The sequence below is a fragment of the Urocampus carinirostris genome, chromosome 10, assembly GCF_059441175.1.
Source record: "Urocampus carinirostris isolate Australia breed hairy pipefish chromosome 10, RoL_Ucar_1.0, whole genome shotgun sequence".
Taxonomy (NCBI): domain Eukaryota; kingdom Metazoa; phylum Chordata; class Actinopteri; order Syngnathiformes; family Syngnathidae; genus Urocampus; species Urocampus carinirostris.
Window position 1 is genome coordinate 39,542,960 of NC_142358.1, and position 26,305 is coordinate 39,569,264.

Here is a 26,305-nt window from a genome sequence, read left to right on the forward strand (position 1 = left end):
AGTTTAAAAATAGACACTCCATTCCATCCATTATCTGCACCGCTTATCACAGAAACATCGAGTTCAGTCTGAAACAAGGTACTGGGAAAATATATAGCCGGAGTAGCTCACCGAAGTGGTTGTGTTCAATAATAATGTGCAACCAGGGTCCTCTTATATCCGTGAGTGTAGTAAATCCAAGAGAGTAAAATATTTACAAATACAGTACAGAAGAGTAAAATACTGTTTTCTCTATGCCGTCAACCCAACTTGCTATTCACATTCATCTTTTTCGGCCAATTGCAGGCTTTGTTTTGCCCCTTTAGCCTATGCCAGCCTGTAAATGAAAAAAAAGGATCTGCCCCCTTTACCTCCGAATAACTTTAGCCAATAGTGATCGATTTAACTGATGATTGACACATTGGTTAGCCAATGAAACGCCGGTGAATAAATCCCAGCATACACCGTTCGGGCAAAAATGTAGTCGGCGGCTGCTTGCCTTAGTTGCAAGACTTTGCGACTTAATATTGATCCATATATAAGGCGCACTGTATTATAAGGCGCACGGTCAGCTTTTGAAAAAAATAAAGGCTTTTAGGTGCACCTTATAGTGCGGAAAATACGGTATATATGAATAAAATGATGACTCACAACAGGCGGTAAGCTCTCTCTCCTGGCTGTGATCTCTTTGATCTCCGGCAAAACGAACATAAAATGCGACAGAAACAAAATGAAAATAAATCCAAACAGCTTGCCAACATCGTTTTTGCCGTTCCGTGTGTTCCGTTACTCCCCAAGCCTGCACAAAATGGAGTCATTTGATTCATATTTAGTTTCTTTTGTCTTTTATTAGCATATTTGGAATTGGAGTAATCCAAAAGTCATTGAAAGTAATCCAGTTAAAGTAACCCTACCCAACCCTGTCGGTAATATTGCAAAATAGATGGGGCTAAAGCTTGGGTTATTTAGGAAGAGCAATTAATGTCAAGAGGACTTCGTTCACATGATTCATCTCGACTTTTGTCTGAACTTTTAATGCCAGGGAGGAGCTGTCTTTCTGGTTGTTAGCAGAAAAAAACAAATTATAGACTTCTCACCACATTCGTATGTTTTTCTCTGCACCCTTACAAGCCAGAGATGTCTCATTATTGTCTGACAAGCCACCAAACATGTGCATTTTCAGTGCATTCAAAAAAAAGAACCTCTGTAAGCCATTTATTTTTACCGAGAGGATGTCGGAATATTTTGGTATGCTGGGAAATGGTGCATTTACAGTTGAAGCGAGTTGTACACAATTCCAAACATGTCGAGGGCCATTTCATGTACTCTTGGACAATGTTCCCTGTCATTTTCCTTACGGGTCTGAGCGTTCACACAAAGTCGGTGAGCAGCGCTTGAAACAACAGTGAGCAACCATAATCCCAAGTGTGGCAACTAAGTCATTATCAAACATGTCCAAAACTTGACATTTTGCTGAGTTTCCGGCAATGCAAAATGATTGTTCTCTTTTGAACGAATTGACTCATGGACGATTGCCCACAAACGTCGTTTGTTCTTACAATTCTTTCACAAGATATCCATTTTTTTTTTCCTGATATATTTTGTCGCATAATATTAACATTTTTGGGGGCTTATTGAGTCGGTTGTAAGATACAGAACTGTACTTAATCACATTTTTAGTGGAAGTACAATTTTGGCCACAAGATTCACGTGATATCATTGGAAATTATTTGAATGCAACACAAACTTTTTCTTCTTTTTTCTGTTTTTTTTTTCTACTTTTTTTTTAATTCCTTTAAAAAAATTCTCATTTTGTATATTTTTTCTGAGTTGTTACTTTTTTCTTTTTGTTCTCTGTTTACTTTTTTCCTACATTTCTTTCTTTTCTTTTTTTCTGACTTTTTTCTAAATTTGTGCTTTTTTTTCTCTTCCTTTTGTTTCTTTTTTTCTCAGCTTTTCACTACTTTTTCATTTTGGTATTTTTTTCTTTTTTGTTCTATTCCCCCCTTCTTTTAAGTCATTTTGTGCATAGTTTTACATAATATTTGGTCGTGTAGGGATTAAAGAAGCAAAAATAACCTGAAGAGCCGTTTAGGACCCGAAAGAGCCGGTTCCTTTTAGTGAGCCGGGCCGAAGAAGCCGGTTCTCGACAAACTCTACTAACTTTACTCAACTTCGTTCTCCTTCGACTCGACTTCAAAATACCGCATTTAGGACACAACGTCAGGGGAACCCGTGTATTTTTACCTTTCTGCACTGTAACTTTGACTTGAGTCGCTTCTTAATTAGCAATTTTGAGCCCTGATTTTTGTGCACTGGCTAGATTTTCTTGTGCGCTGAGAATGTGCGAGCAGTGCGCAATTGCGCACGCGCCCAGCTTAGAGGCAACACTGCCCTTGGATTTTTTTCAGTTGGCAGGTCAGAGGAAACGAGACATGCTCTAAAGTAGAGGCTTAGTTTTAGTGCAAAAAAAGGACAAACCAGAAATGGAACCTGACTGGGTGGCAAACAAGGGTTTTTTGAAAGCATGGAAAGCTTCATTTGGATAAACTGACATTCATTCGCATAGATCAGGGGACAGGAACCTTTTTGACCCGATAAGCCATAAAAGCAAAAAAATGTTTTCAAAAGAAATTGAGAGAGCCACATTATATATTTTCAGACAAAATTGAAAAAAACTGATAAACACACTCTCTAGACCAGGGGTGTCCAACTCATTTTAACTCGGGGGCCACACCATAGAAAAAACATTCTGTCGGGGGCCAGACTAGTAGATTAAAGAGAACGAGATAAAGAAATAAGAGAAAGAGCGAGGGGAAAGGAGAGAGGGCGGGACAAAGAAAAATAAAGAGAGAGAGGGAGAGAGCGTGAGAAACAAAAGATAAAAAGTCGTGAGAGAGGGGGAAAAGAAAGGGAGAGGAAGAAATGAATCTAAAGAGAAATAGAAAGACAGAAGGAGAGAAAAGAGAAAAGAAAGCGCGAAGGGTAGGAAGAGAGAAAGACAAAAGAGAGAAAGGAAAAAAGGAAGTTAGAGCAAAAGAGGTTAAAAGACACAGAGAGAGAAAGAGACAAAGAGCAACAAAGGAAGAGAAAAAGAGAGACACAGAGTGAAAGAGACAGAGACAGAGTGGGAGAAAAGGGGTGGAAAAGAGAGAGCGAGAGAGAGAGAGAGCAAGATAGAGAGTGAGAGAGAGAGAGAGAGCAAGAGAGAGAGAGAGAGAGAAATAAATACAAGTACGGTGTCTTTGTGAGAGGCACCTGGCTTTGGCAACATCAAGTGGACATATTTCAACCTGCAGCTTGTTTTTCTCTTGCGCTTCTCTGAGTGTTGTCTCGCGGGCCAGGTTCAATCCCTTAGCGGGCCTGATTTGGCCCGCGGGCCGCCTGTTTGACACCTGTGCTAGAAGCAAAAACAACCTGAAGAGCCGTTTAGGACCCGAAAGAGCCGGTTCCTTTTGGTGAGCCGAGCCGAAGAAGCCGGTTCTCGAAAAACTCTACTGACTTTACTCGACTTCGTTCTACTTCGACCTTGACTCCCAAATACCGCATTTAGAACACAGCGTCAGGGGAACCCGTGTATTTTCACCTTCATGCCCTGTAACTTTGACTTAATTCACTTCTCAATTAGCAATGTCGAGCCCTGATTTTTGTGAGCTGGCTCGATTTTCTTATACATAGTAAAGCCCTGGGTAGTGCGCAATTGCGCACACACGCAGCTTAGAGGGAACATTGCATATATGGCTCCCGAGCCATAGGTTCCCTACCCCTGACATAGATGAACAAAAAAAAACAATACTTGACATGGATTGGAAATACAAAGTCAAACTCTTGGTAAGAGGGAGTTTCCGCAGAGCGTTCGCCTGCTGTTCTTTGTAAACACACCTGCTGCAATGTCCCCTGGGAAAACCCCTATAACAACAGCAGATGTTATTTCTAGTCCCTAGCTACATGAACTTGATGATAGGCCTCCATCGTCCAACCAACACCATGGACTTTCTGATGTGGCACCTGCACGTGTCCGTCCATCCAAAAATAAATTAATCGTTCTCAAAAGTCAATAACAACAATGGTCATGACATCAATGGGAGGCCAACCATTGTTCGATGCTGATGGGTAAGTTCCCAGAGGTCCTACTCGGAACTCCTTCTATCATCAGTTATCATCTCTGGAAGTGTTCCAAAGTGTGATGGTTCCAAGTCTTATCAACGTTTAGCTACATTTACAGGACCTGACGATCATGTTGGAAAGCTGCTCGACCTGAAACAAAAAGAAGGCCGTTGAGAATATTGAATGGGTAGCATACCCATATCTGTCAACCTGTACGGTTTTGCCGTACAAAGTACGTTTATTATGCATTTTAAGACGAGCACGACGTACAAGAAAATCTGTATGGAAAAACGCTAATTTGTCAATGATGGGTACCATCCGGTATACACCGACTATCACGAAACGGCAAATCAATCGAGTCAAGCGAGTTCGCCGCGGTAGCCTCTATCTCGGTATGGTTTTTTCGTTGTAAACGAAGCGAGCGGTTTGATGCTACTGTGTGCATGCGTCTGCCGCCTTGGGATTTCCCATAATGCATCATTCCGGGAAAAAAAAATGGTGTACGATTATTTTGTATTTTGTACGGGAAAATACGACAGTTTGTACGGGCATGGAGCCGTGGAAGTTGACAGGTATGCATACATGTCAACCTACAAATAGTACACAATTTTTTTTTTTTCAAACAAACGTGTTTATTTATGTAGTTTAACTTTCATGATCACTAATTCGGGGCACCTGCAGCTGCCCCGGTGGCGCCAACAGCCCTGGTCGCTGATTGGCTCCTAGCCACTGTTTAAACCTCCGACTTCCTGTTACCGGAGTCCGATCGTTGCGAACTTCAGCTCCCGCTAAGGCAAGCCTTCCGAACCTGACTCCCTGTTTTTGACTCCTGTACGATTCCCGTTTTTCGACCCGTTTCTGAACCTGACTACGCCTGTTCTGCCCGCCGCCTGCCTACGACTTCTATTACGAACTTGACATCGCCTCTGATCTCCAGCCCTAGTCAAACGACTCGGCATTCCCGCCTGTCTTCTTCCGGTACGGAAGTGTCACTCCCGCCTTGCTTGCTCCCGCTCTCCGCCAGTCCTCGGATCAAGCTATTAAGCAAGCCTTACTCTCACTCTCTTTCAATAAAACTAAGAAACTAACACAATTGGGTTCCCGTCTCCGTTCCTGGTCCCTGACATTAACATGTTATATTGTACATGTGTTTCGTTATATCATATATATTGCTAATTAACATTTTGTTGTGAGATCCTGAGTTGCTCGACATGAATGAGGTTTATTATAAAGAAAGTTCAAAAATGAAGTCGCTTGGACGTTCACTGTAGAAGGAAAAAATACATGCAAATATAATTAAGTAGAATTTTCTTGTTCAAATGATTCATTCATTTTCTGCATTAAATTATTGTTGGTAATATACTGATTAAAGGGATAACCACAAACCTGTCTTTTTTCATTATCTCCTTTTATACTTTTTTTCTTAACTTCTTTATACGACATAATCATTCGTAATATAATGCATCAAAGCAAGTGAGCCGTTTGAGAGCCGGCTCTCTCTAATGAGTTGAGCCGAAAAAGCCGGTTCTCTAAAAAGAGACGGACTTCTTTTTACTACACAACTACCACGGAATGATGCATGATGGGCGGCAGACGCATGCGCACAGTAGCATCAAACCGCTCACTTCGTTTGCAACGAAAAAAAACGATACCGAAGCGGCGCTGCCACGAGCGGCTGCCTTTTCCAGCAGCTGCCCTATTGTTTTATTGTCTGCTCCTATCTTCGGTGTTTTTTTTCTTCCCGTTTTGACAACTACACTATGGATTACTTCTATCCTATGGGACATGGGTTTTAGCGCACAAAAATGCGTGTATTCAAGGAATTTCAACTCCTTGCCCTGAAGAATTCCCGTGCCGGCGTGATGAAGGGGCCTATCGTGGAAGAAGAGCCGGAGCTAGCGAAGCGGCTAGCGGCGTTATAAGTCTTCGGTACCATCCGTAATCATGGTAAATGCGAACTCACGACCAAATAAGATCATCGAGTGCTGGTGGAAAACATCGAAGCGCACAGGGAGCGCAGTTGCTGTGTTTTGCATTCCGGACGTTAACGTGTAGCCACCCGGAGCTACCCGGAGCTATCCGGCTTCAACGCCGCTAAACAGAGACACGAGGTGGTGTATCCCTGGACACAAAGTAAAGATTTCCATCTGCCGCAGGGATGTCGAACTTTTGGACTAGCGTGTGACGTCAACCACTCCGCTACAAGCACGCCTAGGGCATCATGTCAATCTGTTAATAAACAACGCGGTAGACTGCTGGAAGTGTGAATTTCCCTACAGGGATGAATAAAGTATCTATCTATCTATCTATCTATCTATCTGTCTATCTATCTATCTATGGAGGCTACTGTGGCGAACTCGTTTGACTTGATCGATTTGCCGTTTCGTGATAGTCGGTGTATACCCATATTTGACAAATTTGCGTTTTTCCGTACAGATTTCCTCGTGCGTCGTACACGTCTTAAAATGCATAATAAACGTACTTTGTTCGGCAAAAACGTACAGGTTGACAGGTACGGGGTAGTCACTGACATTTCAAAGTGTTGTTCGGACTGACCTTATGTTGCCTTCCCACATAGTAGAGAATTGGAAGTGGCTCCAGGGCTTGGGGGACGCAGCAAGGCTGGGCTGAAGCTCCTGGGTTGTGGTGCTTGTACAGGGCCAGAATCTGACAGCAAGGCAAATTTATTTATAAGATTTAGAAGCTCGTCTCAATTTCTTTCACGAGGCCGATAAATCACGGTTAAAGGCATAATGATGTCTTTTAAAAGTCAAACTTAATTGATGGTAAATTGTTTGCGCTCCAGAAGAGAGATTTCTTCATTTTCCTGACATCATTTTATTGAGTGTAGGAAATTGGCACGGGTCTAATGGCTGTGGTGTGTTCAAGCTGCTAGGGAATTACCACAGCTAAGACAATATTGGTTCATCGGAGGGCTTTCAGGCACAGAGATTGTTCAAAAAAACTAAAAATTCCACGCAGGCACAAAGACTCATTCCCATTGCTTGCTCATATGTCAGATTTCTGGGTGAATTTAAATATGTCTTTTATATCCAGGGTTAGGTAGGGTTACTTTAACTGGATTACTTTCAATTACTTTTGGATTACTCCAATACCAAATATGCTAATAAAAGACAAAAGGAACTAAATATGGATAAAATGACTCAATTTTGTGCAGGCTTGGGGAGTAACGGAACACACGGAACGGCAAAAATGATGTTGGCAAGCTGTTTGGATTGATTTTAATTTTGTTTCTGTTGCATTTTATGTTAGTTTTGCCGGAGATCAAAGCCAGGATAGAAAGCTTACCACGTGTTGTGAGTCATCATTTTATTCATTTTTAGTTTATTTTGTCTTTTATTAGCATATTTGGTTTTGGAGTAATCCAAAAGTAATTGAAAGTAATCCAGTTAAAGTAACCCTACCCAACCCTGATTATATCATTATTGTGCATGACAGGGGTTGACAGGGTTGGGTAGGGTTACTTTAACTGGATTACTTTCAATTACTTTTGTCCCATTTTTGCTCCTGTTTCTTTCCCGCTACGACGTGTTTTGATTCCGACCACAACTGCTCTCCAGTCCCGGTTTATGACCCATTTTGATCCCGACTACATCTACGTTTGTTTCCTCCCGTCTCGATTACTGTAATGCACTACTCTCTGGTCTCCCGAAGTCTAGAATCAAGTCACTTCGGCTGGTACAAAATTCCGCAGCGAGGCTTTTAACTAGGACAAAAAAGTACGATCACATAACACCGATTTTGGCTAACCTGCATTGGCTCCCAGTTAGCCATAGATGTGATTTCAAGGTTCTCTTAGTATTGTACAAAATCATACATGGACTTGCTCCCTCTTATCTTTCAGATCTGATTTGCCCCTACGTCCCGGTCCGAAGCCTACGATCTGAGAGTGCCGGTCTTCTGGTGATCCCAAGAGCAAAGAAGTGTTCTGCTGGTTCGAGAGCGTTCTCCATCCGGGCACCGGTGCTGTGGAATGCTCTTCCCCCTGAGATCCGATCTGCAACCTCAGTGGAAATGTTTAAATCTAAACTTAAAACTCACTTCTACTCCATAGCATATGAATAACCTACTCTTCTCATCGGCTGAAAAATAGTCTGTGTAATATAGTGTAATAATCTGTGAAGCCCTTTGAGACTGTTCGTGATTTAGGGCTATACAAATAAAAATGACTTGACTTGATTTGACTTGACTTTTCCGTTCTGGCTTACGACTCGTTTCCGACCACGTCTTGCTCTCCCAGTCCCGGCTACCGACCAGTTTTTACGTCCCTGACACCACCATCGCTCGCTACAGAAGAGCCATTTCCGTGTTCGGATCACAGTCCGAATCCGAGAGCGACTTGCTTCCCGCATCCAGCGAACACTGGATCGTGGGTGCTGCCCTTCCTCTCTCTTTCAATAAAACTTGTGGTAAACGTCACGCAATTGGGTCCTGTTTCCGTTCTGGTCCTGACAAATTTAGCAACCCTGAAAGGTGAAACTACTTCAAAAAATGTGTCCAGTCCAACTGTTCAATTTCCAAGTTTTTATCTTGATTCTAAAAAGTAACCCTAAGTAGATGTTAAATTATTTCCACTGTCTTCCAGAGTTTATTGTAAAGCCGTCCCGCGGTCAAAGTAGTCCATTAAAAAACAGTTTGCCCATTAGGGGCAGCAAATTCCGATCATTCAAAAATGTTGGAAAAAAATAGTCCGTCGTTGTCAGGACCAGGACGGAAACAGGACCCAATTGCGTAGCGTTTACCACAAGTTTTATTGAAGGAAAGAAGACAGGCTGCGGGAAGCAAGTCGCTCTCGTACTCGGATTGGGATCCGAACACGGAAGTGGATCTTCCATAGCAAGCGATGGCGGTATCAGGGACGGAAAAACTGGTCGGTAGCCGGGACTGGGAGAGCAAGGCGTGGTCGGGGTCGGAAACGAGTCGTAAGCCAGAACGGGAGAGTAGACGTAGCCGGGGCCAAAAAGGGTTGTAAGCCAGGACGGGAGAGCAGACGTGGTCAGGATCAAAACGGGTTGTAGCCGGAGACAGACAGGAGCAAAAACGGGACAGGTGGGAGTCAGGGTAGAAAAAGGGTGCGCCCACGATCCGGTGTTCGCTCTCGTGCTCAGCTTGTGATCCGAACACGGAAGTGGATCTGCAATGGGCAGTGTCAGGGATGGAAAAACTGGTCGGTAGCCAGAAATGAGTTGTAAGGCAGAATGGGAGAGTAGACGTAGGCGGGGACAAGAAGAGTCGTAAGCCGGGACAGGAGAGCAGATGGGACCAAAACGGGACCAAAACGGGACTGGTAAGAGTCAGAGTCGAAAAAGGCTTGCCTAATATACACTGAGGTTCGCAAACGGACTGACAACAGGAGACAGACAGGACTGGGATCAAATAGTGACAGAGAGCCAATCAGAACCCGCGGCAGTTGCAGCCAAATGAGCGGGCACAGCTGAGTCACATGACAGTAGTGCTTAATGAATCCAAGTTGCATCTCACTTTCATTCAGTTAAGGTTTTGATTTACAGAAGGTGTTAAAAAGTGAACATCTTTTGTTTCCTTACCTGAGAATATTTGTTCTCAGCATTCCAGATGTAGGTGCAGGAACCCATGCAGTAGTTTGCATGGTAACCGGTCGGCCGGTGGATCCACTTCCAGCCCAAGTCTTTCCTGAAGTCGATGTAGAGGCTCCTCACACAGCAAGTCTCTGTCTGGCTGCATAGGAAGTATACGACGGACTTTAGCAAAACAGTTTTTTGGAAAAATATATTTTGGACTTTTCTTACGTAAAATATGTTTGTTTGTTCAAAGAAATTCAGGAGACACTAGCATGGATTATGGATCTATAGTTGATCCATGAGCAACAATGGGACATAAGATTGACTTACTGTTGCGTTTCGGTCTCTAATTGATACATTTGGTTTTAATCAACTGATTGATTAGCCGACTCATAATGATGGAAACACGCTAGACTTGGTTCTGACTCGAGGAGTTTCAACCTCAGACGTGACGGTGTAACGGTGTACCTCTGTATTACTGATCATTATTTAGTTACATTTGAGGTGCTGGCTTAATGTTGTATCAAAAAAACTGAAGGATTTAGCGGACGCAATATAAGCACTGGCATAGTTTCTGAGCTCTCTGAGCTTCTTTCATGAGTAGTTGCATTGTTTCCTTTATATAAAGGCTCTATTGACTCACTCATGAATGAGTTTAATGCTACCCTGGCTAGTGTCCTGGATTCAGTAGCGCCCATACGGCTTAAATCACGACCTAAAAGACGCACACCTTGGTTTACTGATGAAACTGGATCGCTTAAACAGGAATGCTGGAAATCTGAAAGAAAATGGCGCGCTACCAAGCTTGAGGTTTTCCGTCAAACCTGGTGTGACAGCTTGTTAAAGAATAAAGCAACCCTTGCCTCTGCAAAATCAGCCTATTTTTTGAAGGTGATTGCGGCACAAAAGAATAACCCCAGAATCCTTTTCGACACTGTAGCATCGCTGACAAGGCAACAGATTATGTTAGTTATTGGTCCATCTAAATGCTGTGACTTGTTCTCAAAAACTACTCTGAACATTGACAAATGTAATATCACCCAGAGTGACTCAGTCAAAAATTTAGGTGTCATATTTGACCCCGATCTGTCCCTTCAAACACACGTAAAGAATGTTACCAGAAAAGCTTTCTTCCGTCTTCGCAACATTGCTAAAATTCGTCCTATACAAATATACATGACTTGACTTGACTTGACTTGACTTACGCTGTGCAGATGTCTCGTGTGTCTGTAGCCCGTTTTTTCCTCGAGCTAAGCTGGCCACTGGCGCTTTGTGGGATGGACATGGTCAGGATGAAGGGAGGCTGTTGTGTCATCTGCTTTAACATTCCGATGTCACTTCGGTCGCTGTCGATGCCGGAGATGGAAAAGCTAAAAGTGGCATCGGCGCTCCTCTGGCTGCATTCGCAGAAGAGACGGAGTTCGAAATGTTGCTGGTCCTCTGGTGAGACAAATATTGCTTGTATCAAAGTTTTGACCAGCAGTGAATCAGTCACACATTTGCAAATCCGAAATTCATCTTCTGGTTGTATTGAAGAACTATCTATCCATCTATCTATCTGTCAAGGAACGGACCAGGAGGCAGGAAGTGTGAACTCATTTTGCGTGTACAATCCGTCACTTAATAAAAATAAAAGTTGTCCAACACGCAGGGACCAAAGACAAAACAAAAACAGGCTTACAGGCAATCACTCAGAACACGAACAGGTCTTCAAAAAGAAAGGCAGTAACTCAGAACAAACGTGCATGAACAGGTTTTTCCTTGGCAGTCCCAAAACGAGCCCTTAAGAATCCCACACGCAATTAAGTCAATCTGTGTCAGCCGGTGTCAAGGGGCGGGACCAGCTGGGTGTCATGGCGACCATGCAGGACATGACACTATCTATCTATCTATCTATCTATCTATCTATCTATGGTATCTATCTATCTATCTATCTATCTATCTATCTAACTATGGTATCTATTCATGGTATCTATCTATGGTATCTATCTATCTATCTATGGTATCTATCTATGGTATCTATCTATGGTATCTATCTATCTATCTATCTATCTATCTATCTATCTATCTATCTATCTATCTATCTATCTATCTATCTATCTATCTATCTATCTATCTATCTATCTATCTATCTATCTATCTATCTATCTATCTATCTATCTATCCATCCATCTATCTATCTATCTATCTATCTATCTATGGTATCTATCCATGGTATCTATCTATCTATCTATCTATGGTATCTATCCATGGTATCTATCTATGGTATCTATCTATCTATCTATCTATCTATCTATCTATCTATCTATCTATCTATCTATCTATCTATCTATCTATCTATCTATCTATCTATCTATCTATCTATCTATCTATCTATCTATCTATCTATCTATCTATCTATCTATCTATCTATCTATCTATCTATCTATCTATCTATCTAGACAAACACATACAGTAACAAAGACATTAAAAGGGAAAAAAGTAGCAAAAAACATGAAAAAAAAATTTGGGGACCATGGCCAACCCAAATGCTCAAACACCCAAACAAGTTAGGCACCTCGGCACCTAAGTTGGTCATGCTTTCGTCCCTCCAGATGAAACGGTACAGAAGAAAGCGTCCGTGTCACTCGAAAGGTCTCGCAAACGTTATAGGGTCACTAAATGTGAGAGGATGTGGAAGTAAAGCGACTGAGTGGAAGTAGTGAAGAACAGTGCAGGCATTTTTTGCACCAGCAAAACGCTTTTTTCGTTAAAAAAATGCACAAAATGACATGCTAGGTTGAAAGAAATTCAGACTTTTGACTGTTGACAGGACATGTTTCAATTCCTAGTCGAGTGTTGTGAACAACCTAGTCCAAGTTGAGTGTAGCCTATCCCAAGTTTGCGTCCAGAGCCCTAGAATTGGCAGATTGCGTCCTCCACATCTGGTTTTGACAAGACTATGTGATGTCTGAAACGTACCTATGCCTTGCAGCCAATCCTGAAAGGTCTCAGTCACATCAAACGATAGCCACTTGTCCTTGAACTGGTTGGTGAGAAAGCGAGACGCCAGGTATCGTGCTGTCGGGCCCACGCCTCGGTACAGCTCCACTCGCTCCTCGGTGGGTATGGTGGGCTGCTTGATCAGCATCCGCAATTCGGCGGTAGTCAGAAGGCGAAAGTCACCCACGCTGTTTCGGATCTCTGAGATGTTGAAGGATATGGAGACACTTTTGGAGTTCTTCGTGGTCTCAGAGTAGTTTTTCTCTGTGGAATTTAAAAGAGATTGGGTTAGTCCGTTTCTCAACTTTGAATACTTGTAAAGAGACAATGTTATATTCAAATGCTTTATCTTGTCATTTGTACTGCCTGGACAAAATATTCGTGTCAGTTTCAGAAAATAATAACGACATTTCACGGTTGGGGGATCCTTTAACTGTTACCACTGAGGACACGACTCTAGACAGCGCTCTCTACTGGTGACGGTTCGTAGCATGAATATTGGTTGTGGTAAAGTTGGCATCTGTCCATTTTTTGATGTTGTTGGCCCAGTTATTTGATCTTGGCTAGTCTTGATCTTGCGATGTGACTATACCACTGCAGTTTCCGGAAAATGGAAATATTTAGCGCTGGCATCAGTCTGATATTTAATGTCACTGCCATGTTTATGTCTCTATAATAATAATAATAATAATAATAATAATTTCCTTGTATTGTCATTCTGTGTAACAATGTACACAGAACGAAATGTCGATTGCATCTGACCCGATGCAGCCGCAGCCAAGAGAGGGCGCCGCCGACCACTTTTTAAGTCTTAGGAATGACTCGGCCGGGGCGCGAACCCGAACCTCCCAGTCTCAAGGTTTGTGTCTGGCAAGTGCAGCTGTGACTAGGGTCCTGACCCCTCGTCTATGATTTTGGTCCTGACCCCAGCCGCCCCCACAATCAAGAGCCTTCTGCTGGTACAAAATGCTGCAGTGACGTTTTTGACAAAGACAAGAAAGTTTGATCACATTAGCATTTAGCTAACCTGCATTGTCTCCCTGTTAGCTTAAGATGTGATTTTAAGGTTCTTTGGTAGTATACAAAATCATGCATGGACTTGCTCCCTCATATTTTTCAGGATTCCCCCTATGTTCCGGTCCGGAGCCTTTGCCCTGAAAATGCTTGTCTACTAGTGATCCCAAGAGCCAAGAAGAAATCCAACAGTTTTCCATTGGGGGCCTTGGTGCTATGGAATGCTCTTCCCCCTGAGATTCGATCTGCAACCTCAGTGGAAATGTTTAAATCTAAGCTTAAAACACACTTCTATTCTATAGCATATGAATAACCTATATCTTATGTTGATAATATGTGTATTATTTGCCCTCTTTTAGGTTTTAGATCAGGGGATGGTGTCATAATAGTCTGTGATTTGCAATAGTGTGTGGTCTGTGCAGCTCTTTGAGACTGGCCCTTTTCAATGTTTCTTCATTTTCCTCATGTTGAGGTTTTTGAGTTTTTCCTTGCCCTCATGTTGGTTTCAGATCCGGGGATGGTGTCATAATAGTCTGTGGTTTTCAATAGTGTGTGGTCTGTGCAGCTCTTTGAGACTGGCCCTTCTCAATGTTTCTTCATTTTCCTCATGTTGAGGTTTTTGAGTTTTTCCTTGCCCTCATGTTGGTTTCAGATCAGGGGGTGGTGTCATAATAGTCTGTGCAACCCTTTGAGACTCTTTGTGATTAAGAGCTATACAAATAAACATGACTTGACTTGACTTGACTATTAATTTAGATATTTGTGGGTTCAAATATCAGTTTTATTTCTTTGTAAGTTTTAGCTGTGTAGCCTTAAGGTAAGACTCATGTGTTTCACTTCTATATTCACCGAGCAGGATATGGGAAGGGATCAAATGTACGTATGACATAACATAACTGTTTTTTATCCTCAATGTCTTTCCCAGCTGCACACACACATTAGCAAAATTGAATAAGTGCTCGCATACAGAGTGTGACGGCAGCTAAACAGGAATCGATTCCACCTGCAGAATTTGGTGAGCGTAAAGAATGAGGGTTTTGTTTTCTTTCTTTTTGGGAAGGACGGGGGGAGTTGGTGAAGGTTGTGGACACACTTGACCCCCAACCTGTCCTCTTTCTTGCAGAGATCGACAAAATACAGAACCAAACCATAAATCACAGGTGTGAAACAGGCGGCCCGCGGGCCAGATCGGGCCCGCTAAGGGATTGAATCCAGACCAACACTCAGAGAAGCGCAAGAGAAAAACAAGCTGCAGGTTGAAATTTGTCAACTCGATGTTGCCAAAGCCAGGTGCTTCTCACAAAGACGCTGTACAGTACTTGTATTTGTCCCCCCCCCCCCCCTCTCTCTCTCTCTCTGTCTTTCTCTCTCTCTCTCTGTCTCTCTCTTTCTCTCTTTCTTTCTCTCTCTCTCTCTCTCTCTCTCCCTCTCTCACTCTTTTACACCCTTTTTCTCCCACTCTCTGTCTCTGTCTCTTTCACTCTCTGTTTTTCTTTTTCTTTCTCATTCTAACTCTGTATTGTCCTAACTTAAATCACTCTTTCTCTTTTTCTTTCTTTTGTTCAGTGACTTTTTCACTCTTTTCCATATTCACCTTGTCTTTCTCTCCTTTCTGTGTCTTTCTTTCTATATTTCTGTCTTTCTTTCCCCTACTCTTTTTTCCCTTTTTCTCTTTCTTCCTCTCTCTCTGTTTCTTTCTCTCTCTCTCTCTCTCTCTCTCTCTCTCTCTCTCTCTCTCTCTCCCTCTCTCACTCTTTTACACCCTTTTTCTCCCACTCTCTGTCTCTGTCTCTTTCACTCTCTGTTTTTCTTTTTCTTTCTCATTCTAACTCTCTATTGTCCTAACTTAAATCACTCTTTCTCTTTTTCTTTCTTTTGTTCAGTGACTTTTTCACTCTTTTCCATATTCACCTCTTCTTTCTCTCTTTTCTGTGTCTTTCTTTCTATATTTCTGTCTTTCTTTCCCCTACTCTTTTTTCCCTTTTTCTCTTTATTCCTCTCCCTCTGTTTCTTTCTCTCTCTCTCTGTCTCTCTCTCTCTCCCTCTCTCTCTGTCTCTCTGTCTCTCTCTGTCTCTTTATCTCTCTCTCTCTCTCTTTCTCCATCTCTCTTTCTCTCTCTGTCTCTCTCTCTGTCTCCCTCTCTCTGTCTCTCTCTCTCTCTCTTTGTCTCTCTCTCTCTCTCTCTCTCTCACTCTCTCTCTCTCTCTCTCTCTCTCACTGTGTCTCTCTCTGTCTCTCTCTCTTTCTGTCTCTCTTTTCCTCCCCTTTTCTCCCACTCTCTGTCTCTGTCTCTTTCACTCTCTGTTTTTCTTTTTCTTTCTCATTCTAACTCTGTATTGTCCTAACTTAAATCACTCTTTCTCTTTTTCTTTTTTTTGTTCAGTGACTTTCTCACTCTTTTCCATATTCACCTTGTCTTTCTCTCTTTTCTGGGTCTTTCTTTCTATATTTCTGTCTTTCTTTCCCCTACTCTTTTTTTCCCTTTTTCTCTTTCTTCCTCTCCCTCTGTTTCTTTCTCTCTCTCTCTCTCTCTCTCTCTCTCTCTTTTCCACCATTTTTCTCCCACTCTCCCTCTTTCTTTTATTCATCTCTCATTTTCTTTCTCTTTAATCTACTATGTCACGATTGCCAAAGTGAAGTCACCTGGGGGCAATCGTTTGGCGCGCTCTCTGATTGGCTGACGTTCTCCTCTTAAGCGGTCAGCGTTCAGAGGAGGACGTCAGACCGTTCTGTCGTGAACCAGGACGGAATCTCGGACCCAATTGCGTTTATTTCTAAGGAATCTTTATTCGAGAGAGTGGTCGGAACTGGCTTTGGACGCCGGCGTTTGACGGTCATCAGCCGCTTCGGACGGAATGGCAGTTCCGTGACAGGTAGGTGGAATCGATACAGCTTAGCAGGTAGGTCGATGAACAGGGCAGAAGAACAGGTCAAAAACGTGGAACGGAAACAGGTCAAAAACAGAAGGCAGGCAGGAATCAAGCAAGAGTAGTCTTTGGTACTTAGTAATCTGGCAAAACACACAGGAATAGAGAAGTACGATCTGACGTCCTCCTCTGAACGCTGACCGCTTAAGAGGAGAACGTCAGCCAATCAGAGAGCGCGCCAAACGATTGACTTCACTTTGGCAATCGTGACATAGTCCGGCCCCTGACAGAATGTTTGTTCTATCGTGTGGCCCCCGAGTTAAAATGAGTTTGACACCCCTGCCATAAATAAAGGCTGACTAAAATCTAAAACCAGCTCGGTGGCCTTGGGGGTATGGCGCCCGCCCCGAGACTGGGAGGTTGTGGTTCAAGCCTTGGCCGAGTCATACCTAAGACTTGGTACCCGTTGCCTCCCTTCTTGGCGTTCAGCATTAGGGGTTGGAATTGGGGGGTTTGGTCACCTAATGACTCCCAACACCTCAGTTGGGTTGAGCGAGGGGGCTGGGAATCCCCTCCTCTAAATCAATCCCCCAAAAAGAGTCAGAAAGGACTCTAGCCCCCTCCCACTAGGGGGATATGGTTGTGGTATATATATATATATATATATATATATATATATATATATATATATATACATATATATACCGTATTTTCCGCACTATAAGGCGCACCGGGTTATAGGGCGCACCCCGAAAAAAAATAGTTTTTGGTCCTATATTTGACATACATAAGACGCACCGGATTATAAGGCGCTACAATGGGAACGTCAACAAAACCGTCAAATAGTTCAGTCAAACTTATTACCCCCTTAACATTCCCAAAGTTTGCAAATACGTGTTGAGAACAAGTGCGGATGCGGTGTCCGTACGATGTCACTCAAATGCATCGTTTCATCATTCGGAAGGTTAAAGTCTTGGGATTCAAGAAATGCCAACCATTCCTTAGTTTCTATTATCGCTCGCAACTTTACTGTGCATATGACAATAAACACTTGGAATTGAGTTTGATTTAAAAATAGACACTCCATTCCATCCATTATCCGCACCGCTTATCACAGAAACATCGAGTTCAGTCTGAAACAAGATACAGGGAAAATATATAGCCCAAGTAGCGTACCGAAGTCGTTGTGTTCAATAATAATGTGCAGCCATGGTCCTCTTATATCCCTGAGTTTAGTAAATCCAGGAGAATAAAATATTTACAAATACAGAATAGTAAAAAATGCTTTCTGTATGCTGTCAACCATGTGCTATATGCATCTTTTTCGGCCAATTGCAGGCTTTGTTTTGCCGCTTCAGCCAATGCCAGCCTGTAAATGATAAAAAGGATCCGCCCCTTGACCTCCGAATAACTTTAGCCAATAGTGATCGATTCAAATGATGATTGACACATTGGTTAGCCAATGAAACGCCAGTATATAATTCCCAGCATACACCCCGGACTACTTGGCGTTTGGGGGAAAATCTAGTCGGCGGCTGCAAGTTAGTTGGAAGACTTTGCGATTTAATATTGATCCATAAATAAGGCGCACTGTATTATAAGGCGCATGGTCAGCTTTTGAAAAAAATTAAGACTTTTAGGTACGCCTTATAGTGCGGAAAATACGGTATATATATAATCAAACCTGTCCTTTGGGTCATTTGTGGCTGACTTGCTTCCATTATTATTAGCAGCCTGCCACATATTCCCATAATCCTGCAAGTGGCCCGTACCAAAAGGGAAAATATTGGATCCCTGAAAAACTCCATGAAGTGGCCCCCTTCCATGTATGTTGTCCCCAGTGAAAATAATTTTGACGTCCCTGCCATAAATCGAAATATTTGAAAAAGTAAAACAGGAAAAATGAATAAAAGTGAGTTGGAGAGGCACAACGTGGTTGAAGAAGAATGTATGTGGGATTAGTAGAAGAACGAAAGAGGGGGGTTAAAAGTGGAAAGGAGGGGGGTTTGCGGTGGAATGTTTATCGATGTTGCTTAGTCTTGGCCCACGCCCAAAATCCTCTATTTTGCTTGGAAATGCCAAAGCTCTGATTCTCTTCTCCCCTCCATCCACAGATACTTCCCGTACTAGGATCCGAGCAATACCGGGTCGACTCGTTGTGTAACACTTTTAACAATTTATTTTGGCGCTTCGACGCGAAAAAATGAGTCCAAAGGCCTTGAAAGAAGTTGACGGGGCAAACTAAATGACATTTTGTGGTTCCCGTCCAGGCCAGAGAAGCTCTACTGCATACCTGTCAAGCTCCAGGGCTCCATGCCCTTACAAACTGTCTTTATTTTCCCTTAAAAAAGACAAATAATCTATTTTTTTTTCCAAACGTGTTTATTTATGTAGTTTAACATGTTACATTGTACATGTGTTTTGTTATATGTAAGGTATATTACATCTAGTTATATGGTGTAGGATTATTTTGTATTTTGTAAGGGAAAATAGATAGATAGATAGATAGATACTTTATTCATCACCGTAGGGAAATTCACACTTCCAGCGGTCTATCCCGTTGTTTATTAACAGATGAACATGATGCCCTAGGGGTGCTTGTAGCGGAGTGGATGACGTCACGCCAGTCCAAAAGTTCGACATCCCTTTGTGAAAATCCAGGGATACACCACCTCGTGTTAGCAAGTCCGCCTCCTCTCCGATTCCCCCCGGCTTTCGTGTCTCTGTTTAGCGGCGTTGAAGCCGGATAGCTCCGGGTAGCTCCGGGTGGCTACACGTTAGCGTCCGGAATGCTAAACGTGAGCCACGTTTCCGCAAAACACAGCAACTGCGCTCCCCGTGCGCTTCGATGTTTTCCACCAGCACTCGATGATCTTATTTGGTCGTGAGTTCGCATTTACCATGATTACGGATGGTACCGAAGACTTATAACGCCGCTAGCCGCTTCGCTAGCTCCGGCTCTTCTTCCACGATAGGCCCCTTCATCACGCCGGCACGAGAATTCTTCGGGGCAAGGAGTTGAAATTCCTTGAATACACGCATTTTTGTGCGCTAAAACCCATGTCCCATAGGATAGAAGTAATCCATAGTGTAGTTGTCAAAACGGGAAGAAAAAAACACCGAAGATAGGAGCAGACAATAAAACAATAGGGCAGCTGCTGGAAAAGGCAGCCGCTCGTGGCAGCGCCGCTTTGATTATATGACAGTTTGTAAGGGCATGGAGCCCTGGAGCGCGACAGGTATGTTCTCCCCAAAACAAAACCTGACAAACACATGTAAACACATGCACTCTGGTTCTTGGTTGGGGGGAATTCGAACGCTGATCCGCAGGTAAGTTCGGGACAGCTGTCGTGACAGGCTAGGACAAACTCTGTAATTACCAGTGGGAGGAAATAGATTCCAGCAGGCAGCTCCCATTCCTTACAGCCCCCTTTCTTCCCATTCACTCACAAAATATAAACACCGGCATGATGTACTTAAAACGAAAAGGGAGATGTGAAGGGTTCAAAGACGATAATTACATGCAACAAGAGGTAATGACTGCAAAAAGCTCATCCTGGTGGCTTTCAATGTGTTGATGTTTTACTTGCATTCATGTAGTTCGCCTATTCTGCAGTCAAGTCAAGTCAGGTTTATTTGTGACGCCCTTCATCTCAAAGAGTCTCAAAGGGCTGCACGGACCACAGATTATTGCAAACCACAAACTATTATGACACCGTCCCCTGATCTAAAACCTACATGAGGGCAAAGAAAAACTCAAAAACCTTAAATCAAGTCAAATCCTGTTTATTTGTGACGCCCTTAATCTCAAAGAGTCTCAAAGGGCTGCACGGGCCACAGATTATTGCAAACCACAAACTATTATGACACCGTCCCCTGATCTAAAACCTACATGAGGGCAAGGAAAAACTCAAAAACCTTAAGTCAAGTCAAATCCTGTTTATTTGTGACGCCCTTAATCTCAAAGAGTCTCAAAGGGCTGCACGGACCACAGATTCTTGCAAACCACAAACTATTATGACATCGTCCCTGATCTAAAACCTACATGAGGGCAAGGAAAAACTCAAAAACCTTAAGTCAAGTCAAATCCTGTTTATTTGTGACGCCCTTAATCTCAAAGAGTCTCAAAGGGCTGCACGGACCACAGATTCTTGCAAACCACAAACTATTATGACATCGTCCCTGATCTAAAACCTACATGAGGGCAAGGAAAAACTCAAAAACCTTAAGTCAAGTCAAGTCCTGTTTATTTGTGACGCCGTTCATCTCAAAGAGTCTCAAAGGGCTGCACGGACCACAGATTATTGCAAACCACAAACTATTATGACACCGTCCCCTGATCTAAAACCTACATGAGGGCAAGGAAAAACTCAAAAACCTTAAGTCAAGTCAAATCCTGTTTATTTGTGACGCCCTTAATCTCAAAGAGTCTCAAAGGGCTGCACGGACCACAGATTCTTGCAAACCACAAACTATTATGACATCGTCCCTGATCTAAAACCTACATGAGGGCAAGGAAAAACTCAAAAACCTTAAGTCAAGTCAAATCCTGTTTATTTGTGACGCCCTTAATCTCAAAGAGTCTCAAAGGGCTGCACGGACCACAGATTCTTGCAAACCACAAACTATTATGACATCGTCCCTGATCTAAAACCTACATGAGGGCAAGGAAAAACTCAAAAACCTTAAGTCAAGTCAAGTCCTGTTTATTTGTGACGCCCTTAATCTCAAAGAGTCTCAAAGGGCTGCACTGACCACAGATTATTGCAAACCACAAACTATTATGACATCGTCCCTGATCTAAAACCTACATGAGGGCAAGGAAAAACTCAAAAACCTTAAGTCAAGTCAAGTCCTGTTTATTTGTGACGCCCTTAATCTCAAAGAGTCTCAAAGGGCTGCACTGACCACAGATTATTGCAAACCACAGACAATAGCTAAAATTTCTATAGATCACAATAGAGGTGTATGTTATACTGTACAGGGTTGGGTAGGGTTACTTTAACTTGATTACTTTCAATGACTTTTGGAATACTCCAATACCAAGTATGCTAATAAAAGACAAAAGAAACTAAATATGAATAAAATGATGACTCACAACACGTGCTAAGCTTTCTCTCCTGGCTTTGATCTCTTTGATCTCCCCGGCAAAACGAACATAAAATGCGACAGAAACAAAATGGAAAGAAATCCAAACAGCTTGCCAACATTATTTTTGCCGTTCCATGTATTCCGTTACTCCCCAAGCCAGCACAAAATTTAGTCATTTTATTCATATTTAGTTTCTTTTGTCTTTTATTAGCATGTTTAGTATTGGGTTAATCCAAAAGTAATTGAAAGTAATCAAGTTTAAGTAACTCTACCCAACCCTGATGATCATACATCAGGGGTCGGCACAAGAAAATCTAGCCAGCGCACAAAAATCAGGGCCCGAAATTGCTAATTAAAAAGCGAATTAGGTCAAAGTTACGGTGCATGAAGGTAAAAATACACGGGTTCCCCTGACGCTGTGTTCTAAATGTGGTATTTTGAAGTCAATGTCGAAGTAGAACGAAGTTGAGTAAAGTCAGTAGAGTTTTTCGAGAACCGGCTTCTTCGGCTCGGTTCACTAAAAAGAACCGGCTCTTTCGGGTCCCAAACGGCTCTTCAGGTTGTTTTTGCTTCTTTAATCCCGACACGACCAAATATTATGTAAAATTGTGCATAAAATGACTTAAAGGAAAGGGGGGGAAATAGAACAAAAAAAATACCCAAATGAAAAAGTAGTGAAAAGCTGCGAAAAAAGGAAACAAAAGGAGAGAAAAAGAGAAAAAAAGAGCAAGAAAAATTCAGAAAAAAGACAGAAGAAAAGAAAGAAGCAAATAAAGGGGAAAAGGTAATAGAGAACAAAAAAGCAAGAAAAAAGTAACAGCGAGGAAAAAATAAACACAATGAGATTTTTAAAAAAAGGAATTTTAAAAAAAGAAGAGAAAAACAGGGAAAAAGAGGAAAAAGTTTGTGTTGCATTCAAATAATTTCCAATTCTATCAAGTTAATCTTGTTGCCAACATTGTACTTCCACTAAAAATGTAATTAAATACAGTTCTGTATCGTGCAACCGACTCAATAAGCCCCCAAAAATGTTAGTATTATGCAACAAAATATATCAGGAAATAAAAAGAAATGGATATCTTGTGAAAGAATTGTAAGAACAAACGACGTTCGTAGGCCGTACAACCTTTGCAATAGCACATGAGTCAATTCATTCAAAAGTGAAAAATAATTTTGCATTGCCGGAAACTCAGCAAAATGTAACGTGATGTCAAGTTTTGGACATGTTTGATAATGATTTAGTTGCCGCACTTGGGATTGCTGTTGCTCACTGTTGTTTCAAGCGTTGCTCACCGACTTTGTGTGAACGCTCAGACCCCTGGAAAATTACAGGGAACATTGGTCGGCAACTTATGGCGGTTAACCAGTGGCACGGGAGCGCACGGCAAAATAATAATGATTTTTTTTTTTCATGCGCATTTTTAGGTAAAATTCAGACAAATTATCAGTTCCGCGCTGTGTTATTTAGAGGCTTTACGGTAGCGCCCCTCCTCCTCTGCTCCGTGTGCGAGCGTGTTTGCGCCGTGCCTCGGGTGTTTTAACCCAGCCACAGAAACGCCGGCGCGCAATAAATGAACGAATAACAACAGCTCCTCCAGTGGAAAAATCTTGTTCTTTTCAGCCAGCGTGGACAGATGACTGAGGCTTTGTACAAAAAATGACTGTGCTGTTTGTGCATTATGCCTCGAGAGCGTTGTACCTCGCATGTCAACAAGTGTTAAGCGTCATTACGAGATGAAACATGAACATGAATTCAAGGACGAGTCTGGAAAGGCGGAGCCATTAAAACACGTTGTGTCCAGGTACGGCAAACAAACACAGACACTGAAAACATTTGTCACTGCTACAAACGCCACCCTATGGGCAGGGCACCTGTATGATGCGGCAGGGGTAAACCAGTGAAAGCTGTCGGGCCCTGCTGTTGAACAAAAGAGCGTGTTGTGTCACCGCTTTCTGGTGTCCCGTTTCATCTGGAGATACGAAAGCATGACCAACTCAGGTGCTGATGTGCCTAACTTGTTTGGGTTGTTTGGGCATTTGGTTTGGCCCTGGTCCAAAAATGTTTGTGTGTGTTTTTTGTTATTTTTTTTCCCTATTTAATTTCTTTGTTTTTGTATGTGTTTGTCTTGCTGTCGGTCACCCCTCTTGAGGGATATGACCAAGGTAGATAGATAGATAGATAGATAGATAGAACAAACGCCACCACTGAAGCAAACTATCACATTGCTCACTGCATGGCAAAGCACGGAAAAACCATTTACTGATGGCGAATATACTGAAGTTGTGTGTGTGTGTTTCAAGTTTTGATAGTTTCTAAAATAAGATTTTATTGATGAATGGTATGGTAGCTGTCCATATCACTTGATTTTGATTGTCGTTCATTGTTGATGAAGAATAGTTGAAGTCATGGATGTCTACAGGCCTTTCCGCATGTTGCTCACAGTCATTTTTTAGTTTATTGATGAACAAAAATAGTGGTCAGTTCTACAATTTCAATGTATACCCATGTTGTATATTCGGACTGGTGTAAAATGTCAGCTCTGTTGAATATAAGAAAAAATTGTTGTGCGAGTCATTAATCTCCGTGTGGCACACTGATTTACAAGGATAATTTGGCTAATTTTGTCCTGATTTTGACTGTTCTCGACTGAGGCGTACCTTCTGCAGTTCTTTTCAGAAATAAAACAAATTTTTTACAGCCTTTTTCTGTCATGATTACTGATTTGACTCACCAGTGCCCATTCTTTTGGCGCCAACTGCCTCGGACTCTGATTGGCTCTCTGTCTCTATTCAAACCCACTCCTATCCGTCCCCTTTTGTCAGTCCGTCTGCGAACCTCAGTTTACTCTAGGCAAGCCTTTTTCGACCCTGACTCCCACCTGTTCCCCGGCTTCGACCCGTTTTTTTGATCCTGACCACGTCTACTCTCCTCTCCCGGCTTTCGACGTGTTTCCGACCACGTTTTTGCTCTCCTATCCTGGCTACCGACCCGTTTTTTCCCTTCCCAACAACCGTCTGTTTCCCGGCTTCGACTCGTTTTTGATTCTGACCACGTCTACACTCCCGTCCCAGCTTTCGACTTCTTTTGTCCCCGACCACGTCTACTCTCCTTTCCTGGCCTACGACCCCGACCAGGTTTTTGCTCTCCTGACAGACCTGTTTTTCCGTTCCCAACACCGCCATCGCTCGCCACAGAAGTTCCACTTCCGCGTCCCGAGCGACCTGCTTCCCGCGTCCAGCGATCACCTGATCGTGGTTGCAACCCTTTCCTTTTTTCCAATAAAACTGAGAGAAACGTCACGCAAGTGGGTCCTGTCTCCGTTCTGGTCTTGACATTTTCCCCCCAAAAAGATTTTCTACTGCACTGTGTGTCGTGTGCTTCAATAATATCGTCTCCTAAGAGAGGAATCTTGCAATGATGTAACAAAAACACACATCATGAATAAGGACACATGGGATGAGAGATTCATAATACAGTGGGGACTAATTCCATTTTTTTTTATTTCTAGAAAAATTCTTAACAGAAAATGGGGAAAGAAATCCATAAATGGCTTGGGTTTAATAGTTTCCTCCATGAGGTAGGGAAGAGTTCTTAAACTGGGATAATTGCTGTGCTTCCGTTAGAACATGTTTACGTTTGTTTTCCATTATCACATCACAATTTTCGCATCAAAGTCCTTTCATCTTTAATCGGTCTCCGTACCCAAAAATAACATCTAACGCACAGGTGTCAAACAGGCGGCCCGCGGGCCGGATCGGGCCCGCTAAGGGATTGAATCCGGCCCAACAATCAGAGAAGCGCAAGAGAAAAACAAGCTGCAGGTTGGAAAATGTCAACTTGATGTTCCCAAAGCCAGGTTCCTTTCACAAAGACGCTGTACTTGTATTTATTTCTCTCTCTCTCTCTCTCTCTCTGTCTCTCTCTCTCTTTTCCACCCCTTTTATCCCACTCTCTGCCTCTTTCACTCTCTATGTCTCTCCTTTTCTCTTCCTTTGTTGCTCATTGTCTCTTTCTCTCTCTGTATCTTTTAACCTCTTTTTGCTCTAACTTCCTTTTTTCCTTTTCTCTCTTTTCTCGGTCTCTCTTCATACCCTTCACGCTTTCTTTTCTCTTTTCTCTCTCTCTGTCTTTCTATTTCTCTTTGGATTTCTTTCTTCCTCTCCCTTTCTTTCACCCTCTCTCACGACTTCTCTTTTTATCTCTTTTGTTTCTCACGCTCTCTCCCTCTCTCTCTTTCTCTGTCCCGCCCTCTCTCCTTTTCCCTCCCTCTTTCTCTTATTTCTTTATCTCTCTTTTTCTTTCTCTTTAATCTACTAGTCCGGCCCCCGACAGAATGTTTGTTCTATCGTGTGGCCCCCGAGTTAAAATGAGTATGACACCCCTGATCTAACGGGACTCCAGGATTGTAACTAACACAATTACTTTTCTCAGGAATGATTACTGTAACTTGTTACTAAGAAACAGCCGTTTTGATATGGTGCATTATTCATGGTTTGTACGGGTGCTTGAAATCCAGGAAAAAATTTGTGTTGTGTTTTCAAGGTCAGGAAAATGCTTGAATTTTGGGTGAAGTGCAATGTTTCTCGGCAGTCTGACTCGACATGTCATGGTTGCCATGGCGCCCAATTGGCCATGCCTGTGTGTGTCACGGTTGTCATGGCGCCCAATTGGGCCCGCCCGTGTGGCGCCGGCTGCAGCTTGT

At 42.6% G+C, this 26,305-nt stretch overlaps 1 protein-coding gene across 1 annotated transcript in view; it reads right to left on the reverse strand.

The window, feature by feature from the left end:
* Window positions 1-1,519: 1,519 nt before the first annotated feature.
* Window positions 1,520-26,305, reverse strand: part of tgfb1a (transforming growth factor, beta 1a) — a 38,711-nt gene continuing 13,925 nt past the window's right edge. The window contains exons 2-6 of the mRNA XM_088345644.1: window positions 12,609-12,893; window positions 10,853-11,087; window positions 9,654-9,804; window positions 6,643-6,753; window positions 1,520-4,236 (exon numbers count right to left, since the gene is read on the reverse strand). Of these exons, the coding sequence (XP_088201770.1) occupies window positions 4,189-4,236; window positions 6,643-6,753; window positions 9,654-9,804; window positions 10,853-11,087; window positions 12,609-12,893 (830 nt within the window). The 3' untranslated portion in view covers window positions 1,520-4,188. The remainder of the gene's footprint in view (window positions 4,237-6,642; window positions 6,754-9,653; window positions 9,805-10,852; window positions 11,088-12,608; window positions 12,894-26,305) is intronic.